At 43.7% G+C, this 27,399-nt stretch overlaps 1 protein-coding gene and 1 long non-coding RNA gene across 5 annotated transcripts; one reads left to right on the top strand and one right to left on the bottom strand.

The window, feature by feature from the left end:
* Positions 1-33: 33 nt before the first annotated feature.
* CDKN3 (cyclin dependent kinase inhibitor 3) lies at positions 34-16,540 on the bottom strand. 4 transcript variants are annotated; one of them, XM_070594181.1, is made up of 10 exons: positions 16,270-16,540; positions 15,458-16,097; positions 13,240-13,322; positions 11,988-12,049; positions 11,354-11,409; positions 10,802-10,846; positions 7,958-8,180; positions 4,463-4,494; positions 2,728-2,831; positions 34-266 (listed from the first exon to the last, which is right to left on the bottom strand). In XM_070594181.1, the coding sequence occupies exons 3-10, from the start codon at positions 13,240-13,242 to the stop codon at positions 180-182; spliced, it is 612 nt and encodes a 203-aa protein (XP_070450282.1). In that variant the 5' UTR covers positions 13,243-13,322; positions 15,458-16,097; positions 16,270-16,540; the 3' UTR covers positions 34-179. The 4 variants fall into 4 exon arrangements, with proteins under 4 accessions (XP_070450282.1, XP_070450283.1, XP_008523167.1 ...); XM_070594182.1 differs by lacking the exons at positions 15,458-16,097; positions 16,270-16,540 and adding an exon at positions 15,342-15,455; XM_008524945.2 differs by lacking the exons at positions 11,988-12,049; positions 16,270-16,540 and having other exon boundaries at positions 15,458-15,726.
* On the top strand, positions 15,729-27,399 carry LOC103554096 (uncharacterized). Its single transcript, XR_545628.2, has 3 exons — positions 15,729-15,852; positions 26,171-26,356; positions 27,130-27,399. It is a non-coding gene; the product is annotated as an uncharacterized lncRNA (long non-coding RNA).

Here is a 27,399-nt window from a genome sequence, read left to right as displayed (position 1 = left end):
TGTCCTTTAAGAGATGAAAGAGACACAGTGAAATTTGTCAATAAAAGCTTTAGGAATGTCTGCACATACACATTTACATTCAAGGTGATAACACTAGTAGTTTCATTTCAATACAGATTATGTTAGAAGACTTAAATTTCAGACATGGTCATATATATATGCTATTTGGAATTCTTTTTTTATCTAGATACAGATCTTGATCGTGAGTCTCTTGATGATAGATGTGCAGCTAGTTTCTCCCGGAACTCATGAAGATAATTATATTGCTGAAAAAAGTAAAGACACATTGAAATACATGGTAGAAAACCAGGTACCAGAGTCCTCACAATACTACTAGGTATCAGGAATCAGTATTTGGTCAGAACAGTTCTACATCCTTCTGGGTAAGGAAGCATTTGCGTCAGGGAAGTTTTCTCAATAAAGCTCCATATAGTGTGAAAAACTATTGCTTTAAAAATCTCTAGAAATCAGAAGGTAGCATGAAATACAGGTGAATGTTTTATAAATCGGCAAAATCCTTTCTCCCTTTACTGGCAGGAGCAAATAAGATGAAAAATAACTACATGAATGGGGCCGCCCCGGTGGCGCAGCAGTTAAGTTTGCACACTCCACTTTGGCGGCCCAGGGTTCGCTGGTGCGGACCTACGCACCGCTTGTCAAGCCATGCTGTGGCAGGCATCCCACATATAAAGTAGAGGAAGACGGGCATGGCTGTTAGCTCAGGGCCAGTCTTCCTCAGCAAAAAGAGGAGGATTGGCAGCAGATGTTGCTTGGGGCTAATCTTCCTCAAAAAAAAAAACCCTAAATGATGGCATTCTTCTTGCTAATGTATTTTCCCCTGGGGGGTAAGTGGGAAAGGAGAGGGCACTTTCTGTAGCAGTTAACGGTGGTACATTCAAGAAAACCTATTTCTTAGATTATAGAAGCCCACTTTTGTGTTTTTTGTGATGACATCCATTTGGAACAATTTTCATAGTAGATAATATTAAAATAAAATCACTAATCTTAACAGATAAGCAAAAATTAAAAAAAGCTTTAAGTAATTCCTTTGGAGTTTTAATAGGTTCCCAGAGAATATTCTTACTCTGCCAGTAATCTCATTTCATATCATCATTGAGAAGTTGAAATTGCATACTGCATCAGGACAGAGATGGGAAAAGCCTGTTTGCCACAGAATGCTGAGGTGACAAATTGACAGCCCACATTAATGTAGGCTTAATTCTCTCAAGATTAAAGATGTAAAACATGCATATACATACATATATACATATGTTTGACCATGTGTTTGTTTCAAAGAGAGCCTCGAGAACATCATGATTTTAAAGCATCATTTGATTTTAACAGATAATAAGGGGAGCTCTCTGTTTCCAGAACCCGTACCATGAAGTGGATCCTGTATGGATGGTTTTGTGAATGACTTTATTTAACCCTGAGAATCAGGCTGCTTGGTGAGTTTATCAGTTATAATTCAGGTACATGACACTTGGTTAGACCCCGAACTCTGGGAAGATGGACTTAACCGTAGGGAGCTGCCTAAAGGCCAGGATTCTTGAGTGCCCACCCCTCTGAGTCAGTCCTGAAGGTAAGACAGGTGCTTGGGGAAGGGAGGCATGTTAGAGCCACAAATAAGTAAAATCTGCAGTCTTTTCGGTAACATGATTAATACACAATGACATCCTTAGGGCCTTGCTGTGCAGCGTTTTTAAGTGTTAAGGGGAAAGTAAATATGGAAGGCGTCACTGGTTATGTACAGCTAAGGATAATTGGCATTGCTTTACTTTTTTTTTTTGAGGAAGATTAGCCCTGAGCTAACTACTGCCAGTCCTCCTCTTTTTTTGCTGAGGAAGCCTGGCCCTGAGCGAACATCCATGCCCATCTTCTTCTACTTTATACATGGGACGCCTACCACAGCATGGCGTGCCAAGCAGTGCCATGTCCACACCCAGGATCCGAACCAGTGACCCCCGGGCCACTGAGAAGTGGAACATGTGAACTTAACTGCTGCGCCACTGGGCCGGCCCCAACTTTACATTTTTTTTGTATGACAGTCATTCATCTATCTTTATTAAATATTTTGGTGATATAGGATATTTATTAGATATTTTTGGCCAAAAATCTACCCAAGAAATGCGGCTGGCCCCGTGGCCGAGTGGTTAAGTTCGCGCGCTCCGCTGCAGGCGGCCCAGTGTTTCGTCGGTTCGAATCCTGGGCGCGGACATGGCACTGCTCGTCAGACCACGCTGAGGCAGCGTCCCACATGCCACAACTAGAGGAACCCACAACGAAGAATACACAACTATGTACCGGGGGGCTTTGGGGAGAAAAAGGAAAAAATAAAAAAAAAAAAAAAAAAAAAAAAAAAAAAACTTAAGTTTAAAAAAAAAAAAAAAAAAAATCTACCCAAGAAACTACCAAGTTTTTAGTAACCATCTCACTTTTCCAAGTGAGAGGATCCATTCCAAGAACCGAATGGGAGAAATCTGAACATTCGTAGATCTGGAAGAGGAAACCGGAAAGTTGCAATTTTTTTCATTATTTTGTTTGAAACACTGAAATTTTTCAGACATCCAGGTTATATTTAAATGTAAACTAAAAAAAATCAAAATATAGACAGGTGATCTATGAATAATAGAACGCTCTGGACTTTCACCGTCCTCTCGATGATGTATCACTGTATTTGTGACGGTCTGCCCCTCACAACCACGCGAGAACAGTCAGCCCCCTCACCTTTATGGTCTGTATCGCTCCAGATCCTCTCAGGCCCCTCAGGCTGTCTATGGCTTGCTGCGGTGACACTGTGTCAGACAGGTAAAGTAGGAGACAAGCGGCTACTAATAGAACGTGACAGGAAAACAGGATATTAATAAATAATGATAGGGGAGAGCATTTTATATTTATTTAGACTTCTTTGGTGCAGAAGATGAGTTTGGTGTAATTGTTCAAAATGAATTAAAAGACAGGCCTTTTAGTATGTTTTTCACAGTTAAATTATGATTTTAAATGTCTGTAGTTGATTGAAAGTTTAACACTGGCTTCATTGTTTTAAACAGCTTTATTGAGTTATAATTCATATACCATACCATTCATTCATTTAAAGCGTACAATTCAGTGGCTTCTGGTGTATTTACAGACACGTGCAGCCATCACCAGTTTTAGAACATTTTCCTCACCTCAGAAAGGAACCGTGTGTTTCCTAGCACCCCATCACCCTCCCTAGGCAGCCACTAATCTACTTTCTGTCTCTGTGGACTTGCCTGTCCTGGACATTTCATCTAAGTGGAATCACATGTGGTCTTGTGACTGGCTTCTTTCACTCAGTAAATGTGTTCAAGATTCATAGATATTGTGGCACATATGTGTACTTCATTCTTTTTTATGGATGAATACTATTCCATTGTATGGATACACATTTTGTTAATCCATTTGTCAGTCGATGGACATTAAGCGTGTTTCCATTGTTTGGCTATTATGAATAGTGCTGCTATACACATTTGTGTACAAGTTTTTGTGTGGACATTTTCATTTCTTTTCAGTGTATACCTAGGAGTGAAATTGTCGGTCAAATGGGACGTCCGCGTGTAACTGTTTGAAGTGCTGCCAGACTGTTTTTCACAGCGGCGGCACCAGTTTGCACTCCCACCAGCAGTGTCTGAGGGTTCGTTTCTCCCCATCCTCACCAACACTTATTTTCCATTTTTTGGATAGTAGCCATCCTAATGGGTGGTAGGTGGTTTCTCATTGTGATTTTGATTTGCATTTCCCTGATGGCTAATGTTGAGCGTCTTTTCATGTGCTTATTGGTCATTTGCATATTTTGTTTGGAGAAACATCTATTCAGATCCTTTGCCCATGTTTTAATTGGGTTTTTGTCTTTGTATTATTGAGTGGTAAATGATCTTTGTATATTCTAGATGAGCCCCCATGTTTTGTAAATATTTTTCACACGCTGTGGGTTGTCTTTTCACTTTGATAGTGCCCTTTGAAACACAAAAGTGTTTAATTTCACTGCTGGCTAACACTAAAAAGAATAATTGTTACTTCAGTGTCCCATTTCATTAACTGTTTTTTTTCCTAACACATCTTTTAAAAAAAGTTAGCATTTGGTCATTAAACTTTGGTTTTCATACTTCTGTTACCCATGAATATTATTCAGAAGTTACTGTCAGTGTCATAACACCTGCATCTGGAGAATATTAGAAAACAAAACACAAGAATGCAGGTGCTAAGACTTGTAAATTGTGTTTTCCAGAACCCCCCAAAATAATGCTGAAAATACCTCCCACTCCCACCCAAGTTTTCTAAGGAACAGTAAATTTAGGGCCTTTAGTAATTCTTGGTTCTTAGCAGACTTATGTTGTGTTTTGTTTCATTTTCATACAAGGTGAGCATATGGCCCAGAAACAGGAATTGGCCTACTTCGAGGTTAAAAAAAAATACTGAATAATGAAAATATATTTCTTACCAAGACAGGATCTCCCAAGTCCTCCATAGCAGCTGCAAGGGAAGAAGAGTTCTGAAGTTTGTGCATTTTCATTCCATCCTGACATTGCAACTAAAGACTTGCTCTTTCTGCCATCTATTTCTAACTCTAGTGCTGAGCACAGTGCCTCGCACACGGAGATTAATAAGGATTTCCGAATCAGTCAAGAGCAGAGTGTGCTGACTTCCTCGCTGGGAGGTATCCAGGCGCCTCTAGGGTGAGGTAGCGGGGCCTTTTCACTGACCTCTTTAAACGCCAGGATCCACACCTGAGAAGTGGAACGTGTTACTAAATACACAGAAATCAGACTCTTTTTACCATCTGCCAACTTTGATGACTTTCCTCTGCCTAAACAAAATGGTGGTGGTTATGAGACAAGTGCTGTCTTAGAACTCGATTTATCCAGAAAGAGTACAGAGGCAGCGTGTCACAGAGGTTCAGGGCCTCGGCTCTGGAGCCCCACTACCTGGGTTGAATCCTGGATCTGTCATTGTTAGATGTGGAAACCTAAGCAAGTTGTTTAACCTTTTCAACTATGAATGGTGACAGCAACAAGACCTGCATGCTAGGGAGGTCTGAGTGAGGTAACATTCGCCAAGGGCCTAGGGCTTGGCCTGGAGTAAGAGGTAAATGAACGTTAGCTGCTATCATCGTGAAATTAGCAGTTCTGCATAGCTGAATTTTCCTGAAGAATGAAGCAGCAAAGCCATTCATTTTAATCATTTTCAAAGATCCTAAAAAATTGTATTACACACTTCCTAACTTTCTTTGAGGGTATACTGAACCTAACTTGGTGCTGTCACGTATCGTGAACACCAATTACTGTCTGGTAGATGAAGCTGCAGATACTGTCTTGTGATAGGATGTGAGACAGAGGACCAAACTGGTACTGACTCCTGGAGTGTTCGTGAACTTGCTTTCTACAGTGTCCCAGATGTAGGCCTGTTTCAGAGCTGAGGACCTACCGCATAAGGGCAGAGAAGGCAGAATACTTCAGTGGCTTCTGCAAGATTCGTACTGCCTTACACCTTTTGCCACTCGTATCTTTCCTCCTCTGTCTGATTGATTCCTACTTGTCTTTCAAAACTCAGCTCAAATTTCATTCCCTGAGATGCCTTTGTGCATGCACAGACACTTGCTGTCCTGTGTGCTGCCTCGTGCACACCCTGTGCGAGTCTTACTGCACTTACATGAGTGTCAGCTGTGGGTTCCTTGAGGGTGGGGACTGAGCCTCAGAGTGTGTGTTCTGTATTTACTGTTGGGTACACAGTAGGTGTTATGGATTGAGTTCTGTCCCCAAAAGACATGCTGAAGTCCTCCCCCCCAGTGGCTGTGGATGTGACCTGATTTGGAAACAGCGTCTTTGCAGTGTAATCAAGTTAGGATGCGGTCATTCGGGTGGGCCCTAATCCGCTGTGACTGTTGTCCTTATAAGAAGAGGAAAATGCCAAGTGAAGAGACACACAGGGAGAACCATGTGACGACAGAGGCAGAGACTGGAGTGATGCAGCTGCAAGCCAAGGACACCGAGGAGGGACGGCCACCACCGGAAGCTGGGGAGAAGCAAGGGACGATTCTGCCCAGAGTCTCAAAGCGAGTGTGGCCCTGCTGACACCTGGATCTCGGACTTCCAGCCTCCAGCACTGGGAGAGAATAAGTCCTGTTGGATAAGCCACCCGGTTTGTGGTGCTCTGGTACAGCAGCCCTGGGAAATGGTCTAACACAGGAGGTGAGCAGTGCCCACCGATTTCATAAAGGAGACAGCAGCGGGAGACAATAGGACAGGGCAAAAATTTACCAGACCCCATTTCTGAGGGATAAACTCTAGAGCTTCCAGCAATGTGGGCATCAAAGGTGGCAGAATGGATAGAAAACTGTGTCCACACAAACATTCGTCACTGTAGGGACACTCTTGGAAGCTCTAGGATAATGAACATTTCCAGTCCTCAGATGCTTTATTTTATGGGACCCTGAAGCATTCGACATACGCAAGGCCGCTCATCCACCTTTGATCCTGTTTGTATTCTGTTCAAACATCAGAGCATTGGTTTGCTAGAACTTACTAGAACCTGCTACAGTAGAATTTGTTAAGCTTCACTAAACTGAGCTTGTTTAATCTCTAGAAACTTTTCAGTAGAGACTGCTTTCAAAGATTTATTTGGAAAAATAATCTCAGAATTGGTTAGAAAAATGGGTCTAAAAAACTGGAAAATATTTTTTGTTAGTTGCATCTATCTACCGAATGCTGTTTTTCTTAGACTTATCAGAAAATTTAGCATAGGCAACTGTATGTATTTTAAAATTTTGCTTTTACAATTAGTACTAGATGAGAGATCATGTTTTTCTGTAAAGTTGGAAACTAGCATGTAGGATGGCTTCTAGCTCTTTATTCCCAACTCTGCAGGCTGCAGATCTCTGTTATCTGAGTTCGGTTTGGCCACAAACAGGTGTCCCCAGAAACCCCTGTATTAGGTGGTTGGTTCTCTGAACAGCAGCTACTGGCATGAGGCCTCTGAGCTGTAGGATGCAGGAGAGAAGCTGGCTGGGCTTCCCTTTCCCCTGGTGCCCTGAGACACTTGGTTATTGGTACAGTTTGCACGTTCTAGCTCAAAGCAATGACCTTAGGGACCTTAGAGCTTTTGCGGTATCAAACTGTATAATACTCCATCTTGTTCCGGAACGGATTAAGCAGCTTACTAGTATACAGAAGTGCAAGAAGCACAGAGGACTACCTTTCTCCCTGTGGCTGGCTCTCTGCTGTGCGCCTCACCCCAGCAGAGCATCTACTGCGATTTCCACAGCACCGCTTCTCATCTTTGCATTGCTCCTGTCTACTGCTGACTGTACTCTCTTCTTCCTTTTTCTAAGCTACTTTTCTCTTTCCTCATTTTTCTGCCTTCAGTCATTTTCTTTTGTTTTACACTTTCATACCAGCAGCTGTGTATAGCCATTGATAAACAATAAGAGTCCCTCTTTCATTCTGGTAGCAAATTCATATCATCAAATATAATTTTCAAGTCATGTTTTAAGGATTGCTCATTGCTTGCGGATGATCTTTTTGCTGCTAATTTTTAAAAAGTTGACTTTCTTGCTGTTGGAAGCAACTAAGCCCCTTAGAGACTGACCAGTAAGTCAGGCGTTGTTATAACAAGAACGATGCTTCCACCTTTTTGGGAGGGAGAGGGTCCCAAAATTATTAGTAAAGATCTAAGACAACAGCAAAGAAGACAAAGCCTGGTACTCTTTTCTAGAAATTTCCACATCTACTCATGTGTTGTTCTTACTCTTCAAAGTCCTAGCGGCAAGTCTCTGAGTGCTTGCCCTGCGCCAGGCATCACACTAGTACTTTTTACGCATTATCTCCTTTAATCCTCACAACAGACTGTGAGGTAGGTCATACGTGAATAAGGAGGCAACAATTCGAGAAATCACTTTGGGACATTGCTCATGTAATCTGTGGAGAAAAGGAGCACGTACTGTATTAAGGTTTTTCGGTTATTTTTAAGGCAGATCGCAAGCTCCTCCATTATTGCACAGCAGCTGGCTACGTCAGGAGTCCCTCCATGTGGGATTGGATGATGATGAGTGATAATTCCGTACTGATGGTAGAGGTCCAAAAGGTTTGGAACTCTATACTTTGATAGTTCTCCTCTGGTGCAGAAGACAAATATGTCTTGTATACCATGGCTCTTTAGTTCTTCTGCCAAGAGACCAAGATACACACGGACACACACACACAAAACATTACAAATTTAAATATGGTCAAGAGGGAGAATATGGAGTTAAACTTCTTAAATTAAGTAAATAACAAATGATAATCTATAAATTTAAAGTGCCTATTGATAATCTAAAATAGTACTGATCTGTCTTCAAACTAGGGCAAAAGCCAAGTCACTAAGTACAAAACAGGAATTAGAAACACCTGTGGGCCAGCCCAGTAGTGTCGTGGTTAAGTTGCATGCTCCGCTTCAGCGGCCCAGGGTTCGTGGGTTTGGATCCCGGGTGTGGACCTGCTCCACTCATCAAGCCATGCTGTGGCAGCCATCCCACATACAAAATAGAGGAAGATGGGCACAGATGTTAGCTCAGGGCCAATCTTCTTCAAGCAAAAAGAGGAAGACTGGCAAAGATGTTAGCTCAGGGCCAATCTTCCTCACACACAAAAAAAGAAAAAACAGAAGAAAAAAAAGAAACATCTGAATCAAACGGTGGTTAAAATTAAACCTGACTTTATAAGTCAAAATGCTTTTTATTGAATTTTAAGAGGAGTCAATTATATTGCTGTTCTTGAAAAAAATTTTTTTTACAATAAATACTCCTTTAAAATAAATTTAAAAACACCTAATATTTCAAAATAAACTCTTGAGAAGCAATGATAACACATTTTTTCTGTTTTCTTCTCAAGAATCAAGCATGTCGCTGTGGTCCTCCCTCTGCTGCCTCGGGTTCCCCAAGCACTGCCCGTGACATGCGCAGCCCGCCCGCGCTGCCAGAGCTCGCGCTCCCCCTCGTGTCTGTACTGCATCACACCATGACGTACTCAACTTAACGGACTAGGTTTCTAGGAAATAGAGCATTAACTGTCTCAATGACGTGACAGCTAATTTCACTGTGCTGAGGTGAACCAAGCAATAGTTCTACAGACCATTCTATGCGCTGGAACTTCCTGGTGGCAAGATTCACTATGGAGCATTTGGTGCCAAATGAGTAACTAATTTGGGCTGATCTGAGGCCCCTTCTTCCCCATCCTTTAGATCTGAGGACATTTAGCTATTTGTGTATAAAGCGCCTTTTACCAGGAATCTCTAGACCCGCAGTTGAAATCTGGCTGGTCCGCACTGAGAGGTATTGTAAGTGTAAAATACATGTATGATTTCAAAGACTAAGTATCAAAAAACCCCTATCTTATTAATAATTTGTTTTACACTTAAAACCTGTTGAAATGATACTATTTAGGCTATATTAGGTTAAATAAGATACATTATTAAAATTAATTTTACCTGTTTTTACTTTTTTAATGTGGCAACTAGAAAATGTAAAATTATACATATGGCTTCTATTTTTGGCTCCCAATGTCCTTCTGTTGGATAGTGCTGCTCCAGATAATACTGTTATATTTTCGTACTTGTAAAAGGATTTAACCTGTAGTTAACATACTTGACCATTTTTAAGAGAGTAGGTAATTTTCTATTAGCCTCTCGTACACACTGGATAACTTCTATTACAGAGTAGATTTCAGCGTCCTTAGCAAGGGCTCTGCGGAACCACAGGAAGTGCCGCAGGGGGATTCTAGTGCCCCCATCAAACATTCTCATCTGTTTTGTATACTGGTTTCCATTTAAGATTTCAATGGAAGAAAAGCTTTGGTAGAAAATTGGGACCCCCTTTTATAGAAGATACTAACTGAATAGGGCTTTCCAAAATACACGAGACTGGTTCTTGAACCAGTGCTTTCAATTATATTTTGCTTATGACTTAAATGTTATCCAAATGGAAATTTCCTACCATGGTGGGTATCTCTAAAGCAGAAAATCTTTACAAATACTGCAAGGGTCAACTAATCTATTAGCTTCTTTAAGTCTTTTTTGGTAGGTAAGAAATAAATTAAAGAAACTACATTAGCAAATAAGTATTCCAGAACAACCAGGAAAAAACATTAAGACTTACAAAATCCGTACTGGTCAGAATCAAGCAATATGTACATTTTTATTTTGGTGTATTATAAGGACATTGGTAGGACTATTAGGCTTGAGATAATCCAGGCCAAGCAGAATAAAATATTTTGAAAATCCAAATTTGTTGGCATTATGCAATCTGTAAATTCTAAATGGAGGTGGATTATCAGGGTATTTGTAGGATGATTAGACTTGAGGCGACAGTCGTATGAGCATCCTTGGGCATGTGAGGTCAGACCCTATTCCACCTTTCCCACCTAGAAGCTGGCTTTCTAAATTTTCTATCCAGGATGGACAATTTCACTACTACCTCTGGGCTCCCAGCTCAGTGAATTTCTACTACCACCGTCAAGTCTGTAAAGAACAGTATCTTCAAAGATCTGGGCAGCGCAATGTCAGTTTTCTATTTTTCTCCCTCCAACTTAATCAGTGAAAAGCTGTGCCATGTTCAGTAAATGATGAGTTCTCTGGGCACTTGACAAATACCTCTTCACATGTGAGAATAAGTCTATAGTGTGAAGCTTTATGAAATATCGAATATTTATTTGGAAAATTGAGACAAGACTACAGTTTGTTCTTTTTGACAAAGAGATTTTAAGTATTATTTTTAAAAAATCTTAATATGGTTGTCTCATATTGTACCTACCTGTATCTTTTTGGATATTTCTTCTAACATCTTTAAATTTACAACCTGTAAGTAGTGAGGCAAGTGAAAAGGTCAGTTTTTGGTCATAGATAACAAGTATATTTAATCATATATATAGTACTGTAGAAACTTGTTCCACATGATCATTTATATGCTTCAATTCCATTTTGAATGTGAATTTCAATTTCTTATCTTCTAAGAATATAATTCTAGGGCTTCATAGATCCCAGCTGAAGAAACTCCTAAGCAAGGATTCTTTCTTCCGTTTCCTTTCTGTAACCAGTACCTGGCTGTGGTCCTGAGCCTCGCACTGAGCCCGTGGTCACGTTTTATGAAGAGAGGTCAAAGTACAGAACTGTGCATGCGGATGTTGGGGGGAGAGCGGAGTTATGCTCCTCTACCGAGAGCCCTCCAGGGGGGGCTTCCAAAAGTGAGCTCCCCAGTGCTGACGGTCTACGAAATTCTCTTGCTGCTCAGTACAGAGAATGATGTGTGAGCTACAAAAAGTGATTTCAAATATATCAAGAGGAAGCCGACTGTAGTGGTACCCACCTGGAAGAGCGCATAAACCAAGAAACTGAGAGCAATTCACTCGTGACAGGGGCAGCCTGAAAAGAAAATCACTTTATCAAGTTTGGTTCAGTTTGAAAAGAGTTATAAATGGAAATTCAATTTAACCAAATGTGCACTTGCCACTGAATAGGGTGTTTTAAAGTTTTACAGTAGTGATAAAACAAAAATTCATAGTTAAATATCAATGTGTTGGTCACAAAAAGGCCTAGAAAGACTGAAAGTTTTAAAACAGGGACTTACGTGCATTGTTACAATTGAAGTCTTAAAAATGGCAAGTTAATTTATTCTGCCCTTAAACATCATGATGCCTAGATTGCCTAGAGCTAGTATAAATTGTACTTAAGGTACCCTGTGGTATGTCCTGAGATATTTGTATTAGTAACCTTAGGTAAATAAGCTGGAAAATGACCAACTGACAATTTCATCCCCAGCATTCATTCTACATTACTATTTTAAGATTTCTTTGTAGGACTTTCCTACACAAATATAAATTTCATATAATAAAAAGCACAGGCCATCCATTCTTTGCTGTAATGGATTTTGGCTAAAAAGAAGTAATTTCAAGAAATCCAGGCCCTTTGCGGTACTCAGGGACAGAGGGGCAGAGGCTCACCTTGTGTGCAGGACAGAGATGAGCGCAGAGGAGAACAGGGACGTCGCATGCGCACCAGCTGACTGAGAATTAGATGCATTTTTCAGTTTAAAAGGGAGGGTGAGAAGGGGAAATGAAAGAAAACTGCTATTTGATGGCAAAACAAAAGAACTTTAGGGACAAGAACACTTCCGCTCTTTTTTCTCTGCCTACAGTAGGGAATGGTGCTTTGTTAAAGAGAGAGATTATTTATAGGGGTAAGAGAAAGCATTTGATTGCTGGTTGCAGAGACTCCAGTGTAGCCATAAGTCACTGCCAAGATGTGCAAGTTGATTTTATATAGAAACTTCTGTTTTTGTGATTGTATCTATGGTAATGTGGCTTTTATCTTAAACAGGCTCTGCGGGTAAATGCATTCCTGTGGTAAGTCGCTCTAGGATTTGACTTGATAAATGATTAAACGTCTCATGCTATGTTTGGTACACAATTCTTTTGTTGGAAAAGAATAAGGACATTTTAGTACTAAATGGGAGATTATTCCAATCCTATCTCAACTTCTCAACTCCTTACGCACTTGTGTCTACTACGGTTTTCTCAATGGAGTTAGATCCTTTAAAGATTAGAATTATATAATCAATGGAGATTCCTCAAAAAACTAAAAATAGAACTACCATACGATCCAGCCATCCCACTACTGGGTATTTATCCAAAGAGCCTGAAGTCAGCAATCCCAAAAGTCCTGTGCACCCCAATGTTTATTGCAGCACTGTTTACAATAGCCAAGACGTGGAAGCAACCTAAGTGCCCATCAACAGACGAATGGATAAAGAAGATGTGGTACATATATACAATGGAATACTACTCAGCTGCAAAACAGAACAAAATCATTCCATTTGCAATAACATGGATGGACCTTGAGAGAATTATGTTAAGTGAAATAAGCCAGCAAGAGAAAGATAATCTGTGTATGACTCCACTCACATGAGGAATTCAAAACTATGGACCAAGAACAGTTTAGTGGATACCAGGGGAAAGGTGGGGTGGGGGGTGGGCACAAAGGGTGAAGTGGTGCACCTACAACATGACTGACAAACATTAATGTACAATTGAAATTTCACAAGATTGTAACCTATCAATAACTCAATAAAAAAAAAAAGAATTATATAATCAGCAGAAGAGAATCACTAAGTATTTTCAGTATGTGGACTATATAAAGATTATTATGTACACATCAAATATTTTAGCTCCTGCTTGATCAGAAATGTTAACATACCATGATATCTGAATTGGAGTCTGTTCATCTTCGATAGGCTCTTCATCTGATGAGTCAAACTCACTTCTTTGCATTGAACTAGGCTTCAAAAGAAATCAGTTATGTTAAATAACTGTAAAGAAGAATATTCACTTATACTCTTAGTATAGCTGATCCTTGCTTAAACATACCCTGAATGCATGGCTGCAATTTAGTCAGCCTGGAATATCAGAGATCAGCAATATCCATAATCAATGACTGCTATTGACCATCCTATTAATAGAGCACTAGGAAGGGGACAGTGAGTTGGACTGGGAACCAGGAAACTTGGCTTCTGGTCTTGACTCTGCCACTTACCGTATAGTCTTGGATTAATTACTTGAGTTTATTCTACATCTCAGTTTTCCACAACTATAAAGTGAGGAGATTTATTCATTCATTCACAAACATTTCTGGGACACCTTCATTTGCCAAACTCTGGAGACGCGAAAATCCATAAGATAAATAGCTTGCCTTCAGCACAGTTGGAGAGATGTGTGCATGGATGACAGAAGAGATACAAGTGCTAAAATGGAAGCATAAGCTGTGCACTTTAGAGCAGAGAAGGCAGCGACTGACTGCTTAGGGAGCTGGAGAAAGCTTCCCAGAGGAGACGCAGTAGCTGGATTTGGGAGGATGAGCAGGAGGTTTTTAGGCAGATAGGGAAGAATTTAAGGCAAATAAGGCACGAGGAGAAAGGCTTGTATATTCACAACTGGGATATCAGAACAGAGGAGACGAAGCTAGAGAAGTCATTTTACCTATCCTATTTCTCAAAAAAAAACCACAGACAGCCACGTAGCTTGCTTGAGGGGATGGAGTATAGGTGAAAGACCTGCCTCCAGCTCTGTGACTCATCAGACAGGGAGATGGAGATGGAATATGTATGTTCATCTAAGCAGGAGGAACTCAGTCCTGCATGTGGGCAGCACTTTTACCTGGAAGACTGTTGGACCAATAAAACTAGGACAAAGAAAAAGCACATCTTTCTTCTACTCCCTAGTTGGAACCAAGTGAAAGAGAAGACAGTGGAGAGGCAAAAGGAGATCAACACGTTAGTTTTATTACTGAGCGTTGAATGGAGGATGTGGCTTGAAAGTTGTGGTCAAGTGGGCTTGTCAGTTCTTCACTCCAGGATTGGACCTATCCATCCAGTCCCAGGCTGGACAACCCAGCTCTCCAGGGTGGCAGAGAGCCCCCGGAAAGTACTCTCTGCAGAGAGAAGGGAAGAAAGGGTTGAGCTACTGTGTGATCAGATCACTCACTCTTCCCCTTCTGTGGACAAGTGGAGAAGGAGGCCAAGAGTGAGGACAGCTGATGTCCCTCCACATGGAAGCATGGGGATTAGCAAGTGTAACCCCCTACTGTCCTTTCTAGCTCTGCAGCTATATTCTATAATGGTCTTGTTTGTTACAAGATCACATTACAGAGCCAATTTAGGCGATGGATTTGAGTGGCTTCAGATCTGTTTGTATTGTTATCAACTCAAGAGAAGGCTCTTCAACAGGTTGTCAGCCCGGGTGGTAGGTGATGTGAGTTAGGTGGGACTTCAGCCCCTCGCTTCTGTTTTTTTCTTTCTCTTTAAAGCAGTTTTTAAAGATTTTCAGTTTGTGTGGCCTATTCCCTCAGGCTCTCCCAGCCAGGTGTGCAAGTCCTAACAGGCTGGACGTTTCCGCTCCCAGGCCCAGGGATTCTGAACCCCAAGGAAAGGGAAGCAGGGCTAGGTGGCCCTGGGTGATGGCGATAGCGGTGTCACACCCACAGGCAGGGACTGGCAATCGTCTTTCGTGAAGTTTTCCCGTCGGCGGTGAGGACTGCTCCCAAGGGGGCGCAGGGACCCCGCGCATCCTCTGGGACTGGGGTATCAGGCAGATACCTAAGCTCTCTTTGTCTCAGTTTCCTCCGTAGAACGGGCCTCAGCCCGCTCTGGCAGGGCTGTAACGAGGCGCAAGGGACCCTGCAGGCGACAGCTCCAGCGCACGACAGGCGCACAGCGAGCGTCCATCTCCCCCCATCTGCCACTGACCCTGCCCTCCGCAGCCGGCGCCCTCGCCCATCCCGGGAAGCGCCACCTCCCGACTCACGGCGGTTACTCGGGAGTCACGGCCCACCAGGCCCACGCTGTCCCCGGGCCCACGAGCTGGCCTCGGCGCCGCTCCCGCCTCTGCCGCTCCGCCCCTCCAAGCCTCGGCCGACTCACCGGCTTCATCGCTATCCGCCTCGCGTCTGACCGGCCACCTCCTCCCTGAGCAGCACCCGCGTCTCAGCCTCCGCCGGTGCCGAGCCCACCCCGCAGCTCAGCTCATTGGTTCATCCTTCCGCGAGGTGGGCGTGGCGTCTCCTAGGAACCAATCAGACCCTCTCCCTGGTTTTACCCCAACCCCGGGCTCCGACTCGGCCTCTAACCGCTCATTGGTTGCTAGGAGGCCTTTGAAAGACGCGCGGAGGCGGGCCTGTTGAACGTTGATTGGCTGGGAGGGCGCCCTCCTCCCGCCGGTTGGGAGCGTGGAGGGCAGGGAGGCGGACGGGCAAAAGCGCTTTGGGGACGCTGGAAAGCAGTGCTTTCTAACGGCAGGATTTCGAAGTGGTAGCAGGGTAGGGAAATTTGTTTTCTCAAATTGTTTTTATATTTTAAGGCATGGGAGGAGCACTGTCCTGGAGCGTCTTATGAAAACACACCACATCATACAGACTTTATAATTATGGTCAAATCTAGTCAAGCAAATGCTATGGAAACGGCTGAAAATCCAGAATATAAACATACCTTGTATGTTTGCCATTTTATGTTTTTACCATTCCGGGATCTAGACAGGTTGGATGTAGATCAGCCTTCCTAGTCACTAAATATGAACACAATAGGTGTGTGAAGGGAAGAGAAAAGTCTCTAGACGGTTCTAAGTGCCAGTGTTTCCACGTAATTGTCTATAATCTTTAAAAAATGTATTTATTTTCTCCCCCATTCTCCAGTCCCCATTAGGCAGGCCATGGGGAAGGAGGTTAGAGCAACATTACCTGCAGATCTGACGGAAGTCTGCAGAAGTCTCAGCTCCCTGACTCACATTGTGAAAACCAGTGGGTATAGAGCTCTTAGGAAGAATTCCTTACTAAAGAAGATGGCACAGTTTGACTTGAGACTATTAATCAGGGTTCTCCAGAGAAACAGAAAGAATATGATATATACATGAAGAGATCTATTTTAAGGAATTGGCTTCCTTAATTGCCGAGGCTTAGTGAGTCCAAACTCTGATGGTGCGAGGGCCTGGGGATTCAGGAAAGAGCTGCCGTTGGAGTTCTGCTGTAGAACTGGGATGAGCCGATGCTGAAAGTGACGGTTGAAGGCCATGGGCAGCCAAATGCCCTCTTGCCTTTTGTCCTATCCAGGCCTTGGACTGAGTGCATGAGGCCCACTCACGTTATGGAGGGGAGTCTGCTTTACTCAAAGCCCACTGATTTAAAAGTTACTCTCATCGAAAAGCACCCTCACAGAAACATCCAGAATAACATTTGACTAAACATCTGGGCACCATAGTCCAGCCAGTTTGACATATAAAATTAGCCATCACAAACACATCGGACTTGATTCATCCATTCATTCAGTAAATATGTGTTGAACATCATCTGTGACCCAGGTACTATTCAAGGTGTTGGGAATACTGGCATGAACTAAACAAAGTCCCTGCCTTTATGGGGCTCACATACTGCTGGGGTAGACAGGTAGTGATACAAGCTGTGAAGAAAACTTAGGTGGAGCCTGTTGATTCTATTCTAGATTCTAGATAGAAAAGTCAAGGAAGGCATCTTTGAAGAGACATCATTTGTGAAACATCCAAATGAAGAGCGTGAACCTTTGAATATTTATGGGAAGAGTTTTCAGTCTGCAGAGTAAGGAGGTGCAAAGGCCCTGAGGTGGGAATGTGTTGGTGTGTTCAAGGAGGCCAGTGTGAGGCTGATTGAGTGAAGCAGAGAGTGGTGGGAAATGAAGCAGGGTCTTGTGGGAGGCTTAAGAGCTTCTTTTCTGAAGGATTTGAGAGAGGGTCCAGAGAAAGATTGGGCTCTAGGTGAGCTAATTCCTACCTCTGTATGACACAGGGGAACAAGTCCTCTCCAGGTGGGCTTCAGGATGTGTGACGCTCCCTCATTCCCTAACTCTCGCCGTCTTTCCCCTGTTCCCAGTGTTGTCTGCACACATCTCTTCAATCTGCAGCACCAGGTGTCCCTTCCATTTCCTCAGGACGTACCTTCCCCCTCAGAACAATGCCATCCCAGCCCCGTCTTGCAGATCCTGCCCCACCCCCCAGCCTCAGCGGGATGTGCGCACATTCTCCACAGAGAGGGGAGGCCGTGCTCCAGTCCTGTTGTGGGAAGGAGGTGAAGGGCTGGGGGAAACTGGGAGCATTGTTCTCTCCACCAGCAGGGCTGTGTCCTGGCTTTCTCTTTAACTCCCCAAGACACAGGCGTCTCACCTCTGTGAGGCAGGCTTTTTTTTGGTCCAGTCCCCGGGTCGGCAGACTAGGGCTTGTGGGCGCAATCCCACAGGGTTGTTTCTGCCCAGTTTTATTGGAACACAGCCACACTCGTTTCTGTGAGTGTTGCTGGAGGCTGCGTTTGCTCTCCAGTGGTAGAGTGGAGTTGTTGTCACAGAGGCTGTGGGCCTGCAGAGCCTAAAAACTTACTATCTGGCCCTTCCCAGAAAAAGGGTGCCCATCCCTGATATACAGTCTATGAGAGAAATGTCTATTTCTTTTAATAACACGATGTTAAGTCTACTTCTTACAAAGGAAGAGTCCTGGCCTCATCATGCTAAAACGTTCTCCTTTGCTTGGCCTGGTCCCTTCATTATGGACGGTCTCAGGTAGACTGACAAGGCCTCTGGCCGAGCCAGCTGGTTAAATGGCGTCATAGTAACCTGGTTTCTCTCTAATCCCCAAGATCCTCCCCTGAGAGGAGGCGTGGGGGCTTAAATTGAGCCTGCCACACCTGTAGTCTTCAGTTAATTCTTTGGTGTGTGACTCATGGCTGGTAACAGAAATGAATGTGGTCAAAACAATGTGGAGACTCACCCAAACTACAAGAGGGAAAAGTATTAACACGTGTTCACAGACACATGCGTATTCTGAGAGACGCTCAAAGAGAAATGAAACACGACTGCCATCGGGAGTTGCACTTAGATGTATGTTTTACAACTAGACCCACGTTTAAAAATACTAATGGGTTTGACGTGTGTGTTGGGAGAGAACACTGGAATCTTAGAGTTGGATGCAACTTGGAGAGGACGTAGTTGCTCGTCCCTGACATGCGAGTTTGAGAATTTCTCTTGTGATGACCATCAGATACAGTATGTGACATCTGCAGCAGGCATGTGTGTGGTTCCCACTGCTTCTCCCTTTGGTGGTTACCCCTTTCCCTTTGATGGGGTCTTGCTGGGCATGTAACTGGGACTGAGCCATAAATGTACCTGTTCCTCTGATCAGTTACTGGTCTGGGAAGGAACAGGGCCCAACCTAGAGCATCTTCCTTGTCCAGTTTGCTTTGCTTGCTGGTGCTCAGAGTTTCTTCTTTACCTTCCTAAGCTTTCTGTTTTACCCCAGAATGAGGCTGAGTTCTAATTTGCACTGGATAATTGGAGTATATTGTAAAATTTGTTAAATTTATTTAAAATTTAAAATGCTGCTGTATTTTATGATTGAGAAGGATATAAAAATTTCACTCATCCCAATGGTCCAGGCTGGTGGCACAGCGGTTAAGTGCGCATGTTCTGCTTCAGTGGCCCCGGATTCGCCTGTTCGGATCCCAGGTGTGGACATGGCACTGCTTGGCACGCCATGCTGTGGTAGGCATCCCACATATAAAGTAGAGGAAGATGGGCATGGATGTTAGCTCAGGGCCAGTCTTCCTCAGTGAAAAGAGGAGGATTGGCAGCAGGTGTTAGCTGAGGGCTGGTCTTCCTCAAAAAAAAAAAAATTTCACTCATCCCACATGCTCCTCTTGAGTATGGTCAGGCCTTACCAGTTTAACTAGTAGAATGTGTCAGAAGTGACAAATGATAAGCTCAATAAAATTTGATACCCACGTAACCAGCACCCAGATCAAGAAATGGAACATTACCAGCCTCCAGAAGCCTCCTTTGTGTCTCCAACCACGAGCCCCCACCCTCCAGGGTTACCTCTGTCTGACTTCTGATGCTGTTGCCTGATTTCGCATGCTTGTGAATTGTATATAAATGGAATCTTTTGTGTCTGGCTTATTTTGCTCAACTTTATGTTTGTGAGATTCATTCATGTTGTTGTGTGTGGTTGACTTGTCCATTCTCATGGTGGTGTTCTAGTGTCTGAATATACTATAATTTATTTATCCCATCTACTGTTGATAGCCAGTGGGTAGTTTGCAGTGCTGGGCTGTTTGGAGTAGTGCTGCTGTGAACATTCTTGTCCACGTCTTTTGGTAAACACCCATGTGCACTGCTGTTGGGTCTATTTGAGGATTGGAAGTACGTGTGTTCATCCCTAGTCGATGCTGCCAAACAGTTTTCCAAAGAAGCTGTACAAATTCCTGCTCCCGCTGGCACTGTGTTGGGATTCTGGGTCAACATCTTCGCCAGCATTTGGTATTGCCTGTCTTTTTCATTTTAGCCATTTGCTGAGTGAGTCGTTTTATTTCAAAGCAGCATCTAAGTTCAAATTCTTGAAAGACTCACACCAATCAGTTGGATATCAGAGAGAATCAGTAGATGCTGTTCTTTAAGAGGTAACATAAGTTCACAATTTTAGGAATTTTTGGGAAATGTTTCTATATTATGTATTAATTACCATGTGTAAATATTTTTCTGCATAACTTTATGAATGTACGTGTCATTGCAATGTGTATATTTTGGGGCATATGCCTACTTTAGACCATAAAACTACTGATATGAAATGAGTGGCCCCAAATTAAGAAGGTCCCCCAGTTTAGATGACATTAGTGAGCACTTCACGCTGTGATGGAAGCAACATTACTGAAGTTCCCCAGGCGCCACCAACTTGGGCTAAATTAAAATCACAATAACTACCCTTTACGGAATAATCTTTCTCTGGTTCTTTCTCTATCCACTATGTGAAATGGCACCCACCTCCATTCCTCAGGTAGGTCAGTGAGTTCTCACGGCTGACCTCCTGTATGCTCTGAGATCCAAGAGCAAGACACGTGCTGTCTTTGGTTCTCCTTGCTGGGGTAATGTCTCAGGTCTCTGCCAAAGCCTGGAGCAGCAGCAGTGCCGATGACCCTGGGGGTGCTGACACCCTCCCTGACAGCAGGGCCCCAGTTCTCTGTCGCTGCTGAAGCTGCCGGCACAGGATTTTGCTAACCCTTGCATCTTCAATGTCCCATTGAAATTCTAATGAAACAGCTTTTAGTTGTACTGGCTTTTTAAAGTCCTGGATCCCAGGACATTGCGTGTGGCCAACACTGGGCACTTCAGAGAACCATCCCTCCTTTCTGGGTCTGTCTTGGTGATGCTGAACCCAGTTTGTGTCCTTTGACTTTCTCTTCCCTTAGGGTAAGTTACTTCCCACGAGTGTTCTGGCCTCTCCTGTAAACAGTTCTGGCGAGAGTAACTCACCCTCCGGCCAGCTGTGCCCAGACATGTCTGAGTCCTGAGTGCTTGGGCTCAAGCTATGGTGACTGCACGTCCAGGTTGGCCTGAGTTGGCCCTGGTTTATCACTGTTGTACTGGCATAATTATTAACAGCTCTCTTTTACTTTCAAAAGTGTCCAGGTTTGAGTGTTAAATTATATAGTCACCCTCTCTCAAGCAATCTTTAGGAAAGTTTTCCAGAGGTAGAACAGAATCAACAACACATTTTAGAACAGTCAAGAAATAGAATATGTAGGAAAGCATTTTGGCCTCTGGAGGCTGGTGTTGGCCTTGCCGTGACCTGTGGAGTTCGCTGCCCCTGCTTTTCCTCTCATCCCCGCGGCTGGTAGCCGCTTGGCTCCACCTACAGACTGGTCTGTGCTCTGGTCCTAGCTGGTTTCTTCCTTTCACAGGGACATGGAAAGAGCTGGAGTAGGGTGCCCTAAAACTCGGTTGGAGGTTAACACGTGAGGTGGTGGGCCCAGCCGACATGCCCTGTGCCCAGTTTTCCTAATCTGGCTTCTGCCCTGTTCCTGAGAGTTTCTGTTTCGTTCATATCTTAGTTCTGAATGGGGCCTTAAGGATCTCTCACTGGTTCCCCCGTCCCTGGCCTGCCTTGGAACTGGACTCTGGCTCGCACCCTCAGTCACACGGGTTCTGCTGTCCCCTGCCAGCTTTCTCCACGCGGCGTGTGCCCCACTGTTGCCTGCCCTGCCCCTCCGTCAGTGCACTCTGCTCCTTGGAAGCTGCTGTGTCGCCTCCTGTTGCCCTTGCATGCCGGGGCCCCACCAGGAGGTGGCGATGCTCTAGCAGAAAGAGCAAGGGCTTTGAAGTCAGAAGACCTGGATTCAAGTCCTAGTTCTGCAGTTAGCCCAGGCGTCTAGGATTAGTCACCTAAGCACCTCACCAGAATTCCAGTCTCCTCGTCTGCAGCATGTGGAATGAAATTGCTACTTGAAAGTGAATGAATTGCCTTCTGAGCTCAAATAATTTCCTAGTGAGTTTGTTTGGTATGAAACAGTTATCTGGAGCTGGATCAATTTTGGGGAAAATCAGATTTCTGAACTTAGGAATCCAGGCTCTACATAAAAGAATCTGAGGAAGAGAGCCTGAACAGCTGGCTCGTTTCCATCTTCGTGTTGGGAGAGAGTCTGGCCGGCTTCTCAAGGGGCTCCTCACCCGTCCCGGTTGCTGAGAGCCCAGAGCCTGGGGTCAGGCAGCCTCTCACAGACACCTCTTCCCTGTCTCATCTCATTGGTTTTGGGGAAGCCAACTTGAGAAATTTGCCAGGAATGGAGAGGAGTCTGATACTCTTAAATCTCTATCTTTCAGTAATACTTAGTTCATTTACAATATAGTCCAAAATAAGGAGAAATAGCATTATTTTTATCACTTTATACTGAAGTGAATTCAGAATGAATTCGAAACATGTATGTTATAAGCACCCATATTAATGACCTAGAATATAAAACAGAAACTGGCAAGGACAACCAGTTCATAGTTCTCTTCTTCCTGGAATGAGAGATGGCCATGGAAAAAAATGGGATTTCAGTAAACATCTTCCCCCTGTGCAGAAATCCCCACTGTGGGACTCAGATCTGATTAAATGAGCCAGGCTTACGCTTATTACGGTATATTACAAACATTTTTCAGCCTTCAGAAGTGACTGGTGTCCCTGTGGATTTGGCCAGTTCCTGGCAATTATGTATTTGGCTGCTAATATAAACCAGCGTGCCAAATGCCTGGAGTGATGATCCGTGTCTGAGTGGCTTTTAGTCTGGGAAGGATGTTGTTCAAATGCCACGTTCCTTCCAAAGGTGGCCAAATCCTGGTTACAGTTCTGTCCTTTAAATCTGTTTATCCTGAAACTTGACCAGAAAGGATGTGGCCACATCCCTTTGCCCCTTTCAGCTTCCGCAGCAAACACCTGGGGGACCTTGCATGGGTTTTAGAGCAGCTGTCTGCCTCTTAGTCCAGAAGTAGTTTTGTGCCCCGTTGGAAAATCGCATTCTGAATATAATGTGTCGCCTGGATTATTAGAAACACTAATTCTTTCAGAGACTGTTAAATCTGGAGGCCAGGCCAAATCCCAAACTGAGTGATGGCATTCTTTTTCTGAGACGTCCTTCCAGTTTCATCTGAATGAGTGTTAACCAGCCTGTCCTCGGGTGTAGGTAGTTCACACTTGCTCTTCGTGCTTCAGCTCTTTTTTAGGAAGAGAGGCTGTTGCTGGTACATTTTGTATAGCAGTGGAAGCTTGTAAAAACAACCAAACACCTTTTAGAAATCTGAGCAAGTACTATCTTGGCAAACGTGGAGAGAACTAGGGGGTGTGTGCTCTGTGAGGCAGAACTTTGTCTGTTTCGTTAATCACCGTTAGCAGTATCTAGACCAGCACCTGGCTCATAACAGCCACTCAGGAAATATTTGTTGAATGAATGATTAAGTCAATGAATAATTATAAGCCCACCCTCTTCTTAACTGGACAGTAAATATCATTTTGGCCATTCCTTATTCTCTTTTATTTTTCTCCTTTTGTTTTTATTCAATGTAGAGAGAAGGTAGTTAAAAGCTTTTCTCTTAAATGGGGCAAGTTGAAGGTAAATATGGCTGCCTCGATGGGCCTTGTGTGCACTTGTCAGTCTTTTCTTTTACCCCTCTCTCTCTTCCTCCCCTCCCCTCCCCACTCTCCTCAAGAAGTAGTCCTCGTGCCCTGGCTCAGCCTGTGGCCTGGCCTTCCTCACAGAGGAGAATCTGTCTACACCTATCACATTATGTGGCCTTGACAAGACAGACCCTTCCCTTCTGTGGAATCTGCAGCATCCAGTATTTCTCTCTCTTCTGTCTCGTCTTCACTCCTGGCTTCTTCAGAGCCCGAAGAAAAGCTCCACTCTCTCTGATATTAAAACATACACACACACACATACACATACTCCAAAATAATAGCCCCCCCAACCCCCAAAACCAGCCCCATATCACTTTCACCCTCACAGCCTAGTTTTTCAGTGGAAAGGTCTGCATTCAGGAATTCTACTTTCTCAGGTTTTCATCCTATTATCCTTTGCAAAATTAAACAAGAAAAAAATGTTCTTTCAGAAGGAAAATATAAAATCAGAAAATATGTCTCTCCTTTAAGAATAGAACCAGATTTTTTTCTTCCTTGCTGGCTAGATTTCTAAGAATAAGAATGTAAATCCCAAATCAAATTGCATTTTGTTTCACAGAACTTTCTTTGCAACAAAAGAGAGAAATATAAGAATCTTTTACTGTAAAACTTGTTTATAATCCAAGAAGAAATACACTTTTGGACTCCTTATACTGGAGTTTGTTTTTAGGTTGATGGTCTGAGGAGGTGAAAATAAATGGTGGTTCTTAAACTGAACCAATTGGTGTAAATGAACCAGCAGGATGTTAGCTAATCTTCTTTTTTAAGGTGTGTTGTTGAAAAAGGTATAAAAGGGCTGTATAAACTCCTCTTGGTTAAAAGGATCAATTCTAAAGCCTCTCTTCCTCCCGTGGTAGCGTCCTTTATGAAATACTTTCTGATATTTTTTTCCTTAATCCTAAATACAACACAATGTCTTTTGTTTGGCTGTTATCTTCCACATCGATCACACACAGAATTCTAGCCTGTACCTCTGGCATTCTTCTGATATGCTCTGTGAAGGACGCCTTCTGACGACATCCTCCTGTCACACGCAGGGCACATCTCAGGCGACCGCTCTGTGGTCTTTGATTCTGATGACTGATTCCTCCTTGAAATCTCTCCTCCCTCAGTTCTTAAGGAGCGGGCTCTCCTCTCTCCTCTTCCTCTTTTCCTCCTCCCCTGACTGTCCTGGAAATTCAGCATTCCTCAGGGCCCTTTCCTCAGCTCTCTTCTAACTCCCCATGCTCTTGCTTGGCTGTCTTATTGATTCTGTGGCTTCAACTGCCAGTAAGCCAGTGAATTCCTAATCTCCACCTCTGGCTCTCACCTCTCTTCTGAGTTCCAGACCCGTGTACACACTGCCTCCCACCTTGCTGAGCCTCAAGCAGTAGAACTCAACATGGACAAGGCTGGAGTTGTGATCTCTTCCTTAAACTTGCTCTTCTTCAATATCACTGTAGCCTCACACCTGAGAGTCATCGGCTCTCTTCCCTCCACCCCCTCTACTCTCCATATTTAACTGGTGACATTTTCAACTCCTTAATACTTTTTGTTTTGGCCCCCTTCACTCCATCCCCTCTGCCACTGCCCCAGATCAGACTTTACCAGTACTCACCTGGAAGATTGGAAGAGTTTTCCACCTGCCTGATTGCTTCTGTTCATGGTTCTCAGGGCATTCTCCATGTGAATCTTTTATTGACGGTCAGATTTGGAAGATGCAGATCTGATCATGTCACTTCCCTATTGAATACACTTCACTAGCACCCCCGTGTGAGACGATGAAGTTCAAACCTTAAGCATAAACCTCAATCAAACCTTAATCAAAGATTGTCAGTTGCCCCCCTGCCTCAACTATGCATCTTAGCTTTCTTGAGGAGGGTGTGTGTCTCAGACTCAAAGGCCTACAGTGGAGGGAACAGTGGGGACCAGATGGAGGTGTTGTGGATTGGAGAGTTCATAAGCCCTCTAAAGGGGACATTCTTTGGCTCCAGCCAGTTGTTGTCAGGTAGGAATCTGGGCCCAGTACAGCCAAATTAACCTTTTTTTTATGTTAAACTTTCTGTTTGTTAAATGTTGGAAACTAATTTAAAAAATTAAAAACATTGTGTGATAGTTCATTATGAAGGTAAAAAAGAAAAACAAACATGATCTGTGGATCACAGTAAACACATCTGTGTGGGATAGTGCACAAGGGAGGCCTGTGTCTATAAGCCCCCCGTGAATTCTGCATCTTAGCCACTTGGCACTGCCTCCAGCATCTTGCACATGTGGTGTGCCTCTGTCACCAGACCAACGTGAGTCTTGTCCTTAGTGAGTTAATCAAACTACACTAGAAGTAGTTGTCACACAGAGCAGAAATTTTATTTACAGCATGCAGCAACTACAGTGAAGACCATAGGAAAGAATCTCACAAAGCTACAGCTCCCTGAGCACGGGGAGTGAGTGCCTTTTACTTGGGGTAGGAGATGAATATGCAAGAGGGAAGCCTTGTCATTCCATGTAGAGATGGGCATGGGCTGACACATGCAGTTCAGACACACGCCTCCACATACATTGTGTGTTATGTTGACAGGACTTTAGCTCCTCCTGGGATGGTGCTTGTAGAGTTCTAATGAGGCGAAAGTTTCTTCTGTACATTTTCCCGTTCTTCTGCACAGGCGTCGTTACTGCAGTGTGGTTTGGACTGGTCTGAGACAGTTCAAGCCAGTGGGTGGCTGTTATTCTCCTGAAAAACAACTTTGAGGAACTGTTGACTGCTGATGGCACTTGTTACGCAGCTCTTTAAGCAACCAAGCAACAAGCAACCCTTTAAGCCTACGTACATCTTTAAGCAACTCGGGCAGGTACTGGTGACACCTCCTCACCTTTGTTTTGCTGGCTTGCTCTGTTTGGAATGCCCTCTTTGTTCCTCACGCTCCTCCCACCCCACCCTCACTCTTCTTCCAAATAAATGCTAAGGACTTTGGAATTTATACTTATTTGTCAAGATTCTCCTCACAAGTCCCTTCTCTCTGAAGCATTTCCTGACATTCCTTCACCCCACGTTAGGGAGAACGAACTCTCTTCCTTTTGCACTCCAACAGGTTCTATGGAATTTTTTTGTGTTTGATTTTTTATTTGTTTCTACACTGCAATCTCTAGACTTTAAGTTCTAGGGGTACAGGTCCATGTCTAATTTATCCCTGTATCCTTAAGACCTAGCACAGTGTTTGGCACATAGTAGGCACTTAATCAATGAGTAAACTAGACAGTAGTTTGTTGCTTTCTGAAGATGTATACTTTCTAAAATTGACATTCACTTTAATTTTTATCAAAAAAGCCAAAGTGTTATTTATAGTTGAAAACTTAATATCATCCCAAAATCCTCATAAATATTGATGCCCCTTTTGGAAGCCAATCTCCACAGATGCCCTCCAACGGACATGCTTCCTAGTATTCATGCCCTTGTGTGGTCCTCTCCCCAGAATCTGGGCTGGCCCTGCAGCTTGCTTTTTGACCAATAGAGTGAGGTGGAAGGTACACTGTCTGACTTCAAGGCTGGGTCAGAAGAGGTCTTACTACTTCTGCCTGAATTTCTTGGAATGCTTGCTCTTTTCCACTCTCTCTGGGAATGCAGCTGCTGTGCTGTGTGGAGCTCAAGTCACATGGAAAGGCCACATGTAGGCAACATAGAGACCCCTGCTGGGATCCCAGTCAATAGCTCCTATCAACTGCCGGCATGGGAATGGGGCACACCGACGTGACAACCTGACTGAGCCTCAAGCTGACGCCATAGCCAACTTGGCACTGCAGCTACGCGACCCCCCTGGGGGAACTGTCCAGCCAAGCCCATTCAACCCCAAAAACTGGGGGAAATAATAATAAAACTATGTTTTAAGCCAACTAA

This window comes from Equus przewalskii, chromosome 25 (assembly GCF_037783145.1).
Source record: "Equus przewalskii isolate Varuska chromosome 25, EquPr2, whole genome shotgun sequence".
Taxonomy (NCBI): Eukaryota; Metazoa; Chordata; class Mammalia; order Perissodactyla; family Equidae; genus Equus; species Equus przewalskii.
The sequence above is the reverse complement of the archived record's forward strand: the minus strand, read 5'-3'. Positions and strand labels throughout refer to the sequence as shown.

Bases quoted from the DNA above. Each gene is read 5' to 3' on its own strand.
- CDKN3 (XM_008524945.2), bottom strand. The intron at 10,847-11,353 runs GTGGGTACCACT...CACTACTTACAG, and splicing joins TGGTTTATGCGCTCTTCCAG to GTTGTAAATTTAAAGATGTT. The intron at 8,181-10,801 runs GTAGGTACAATA...GTCTCTTGGCAG, and splicing joins AAATATCCAAAAAGATACAG to AAGAACTAAAGAGCCATGGT.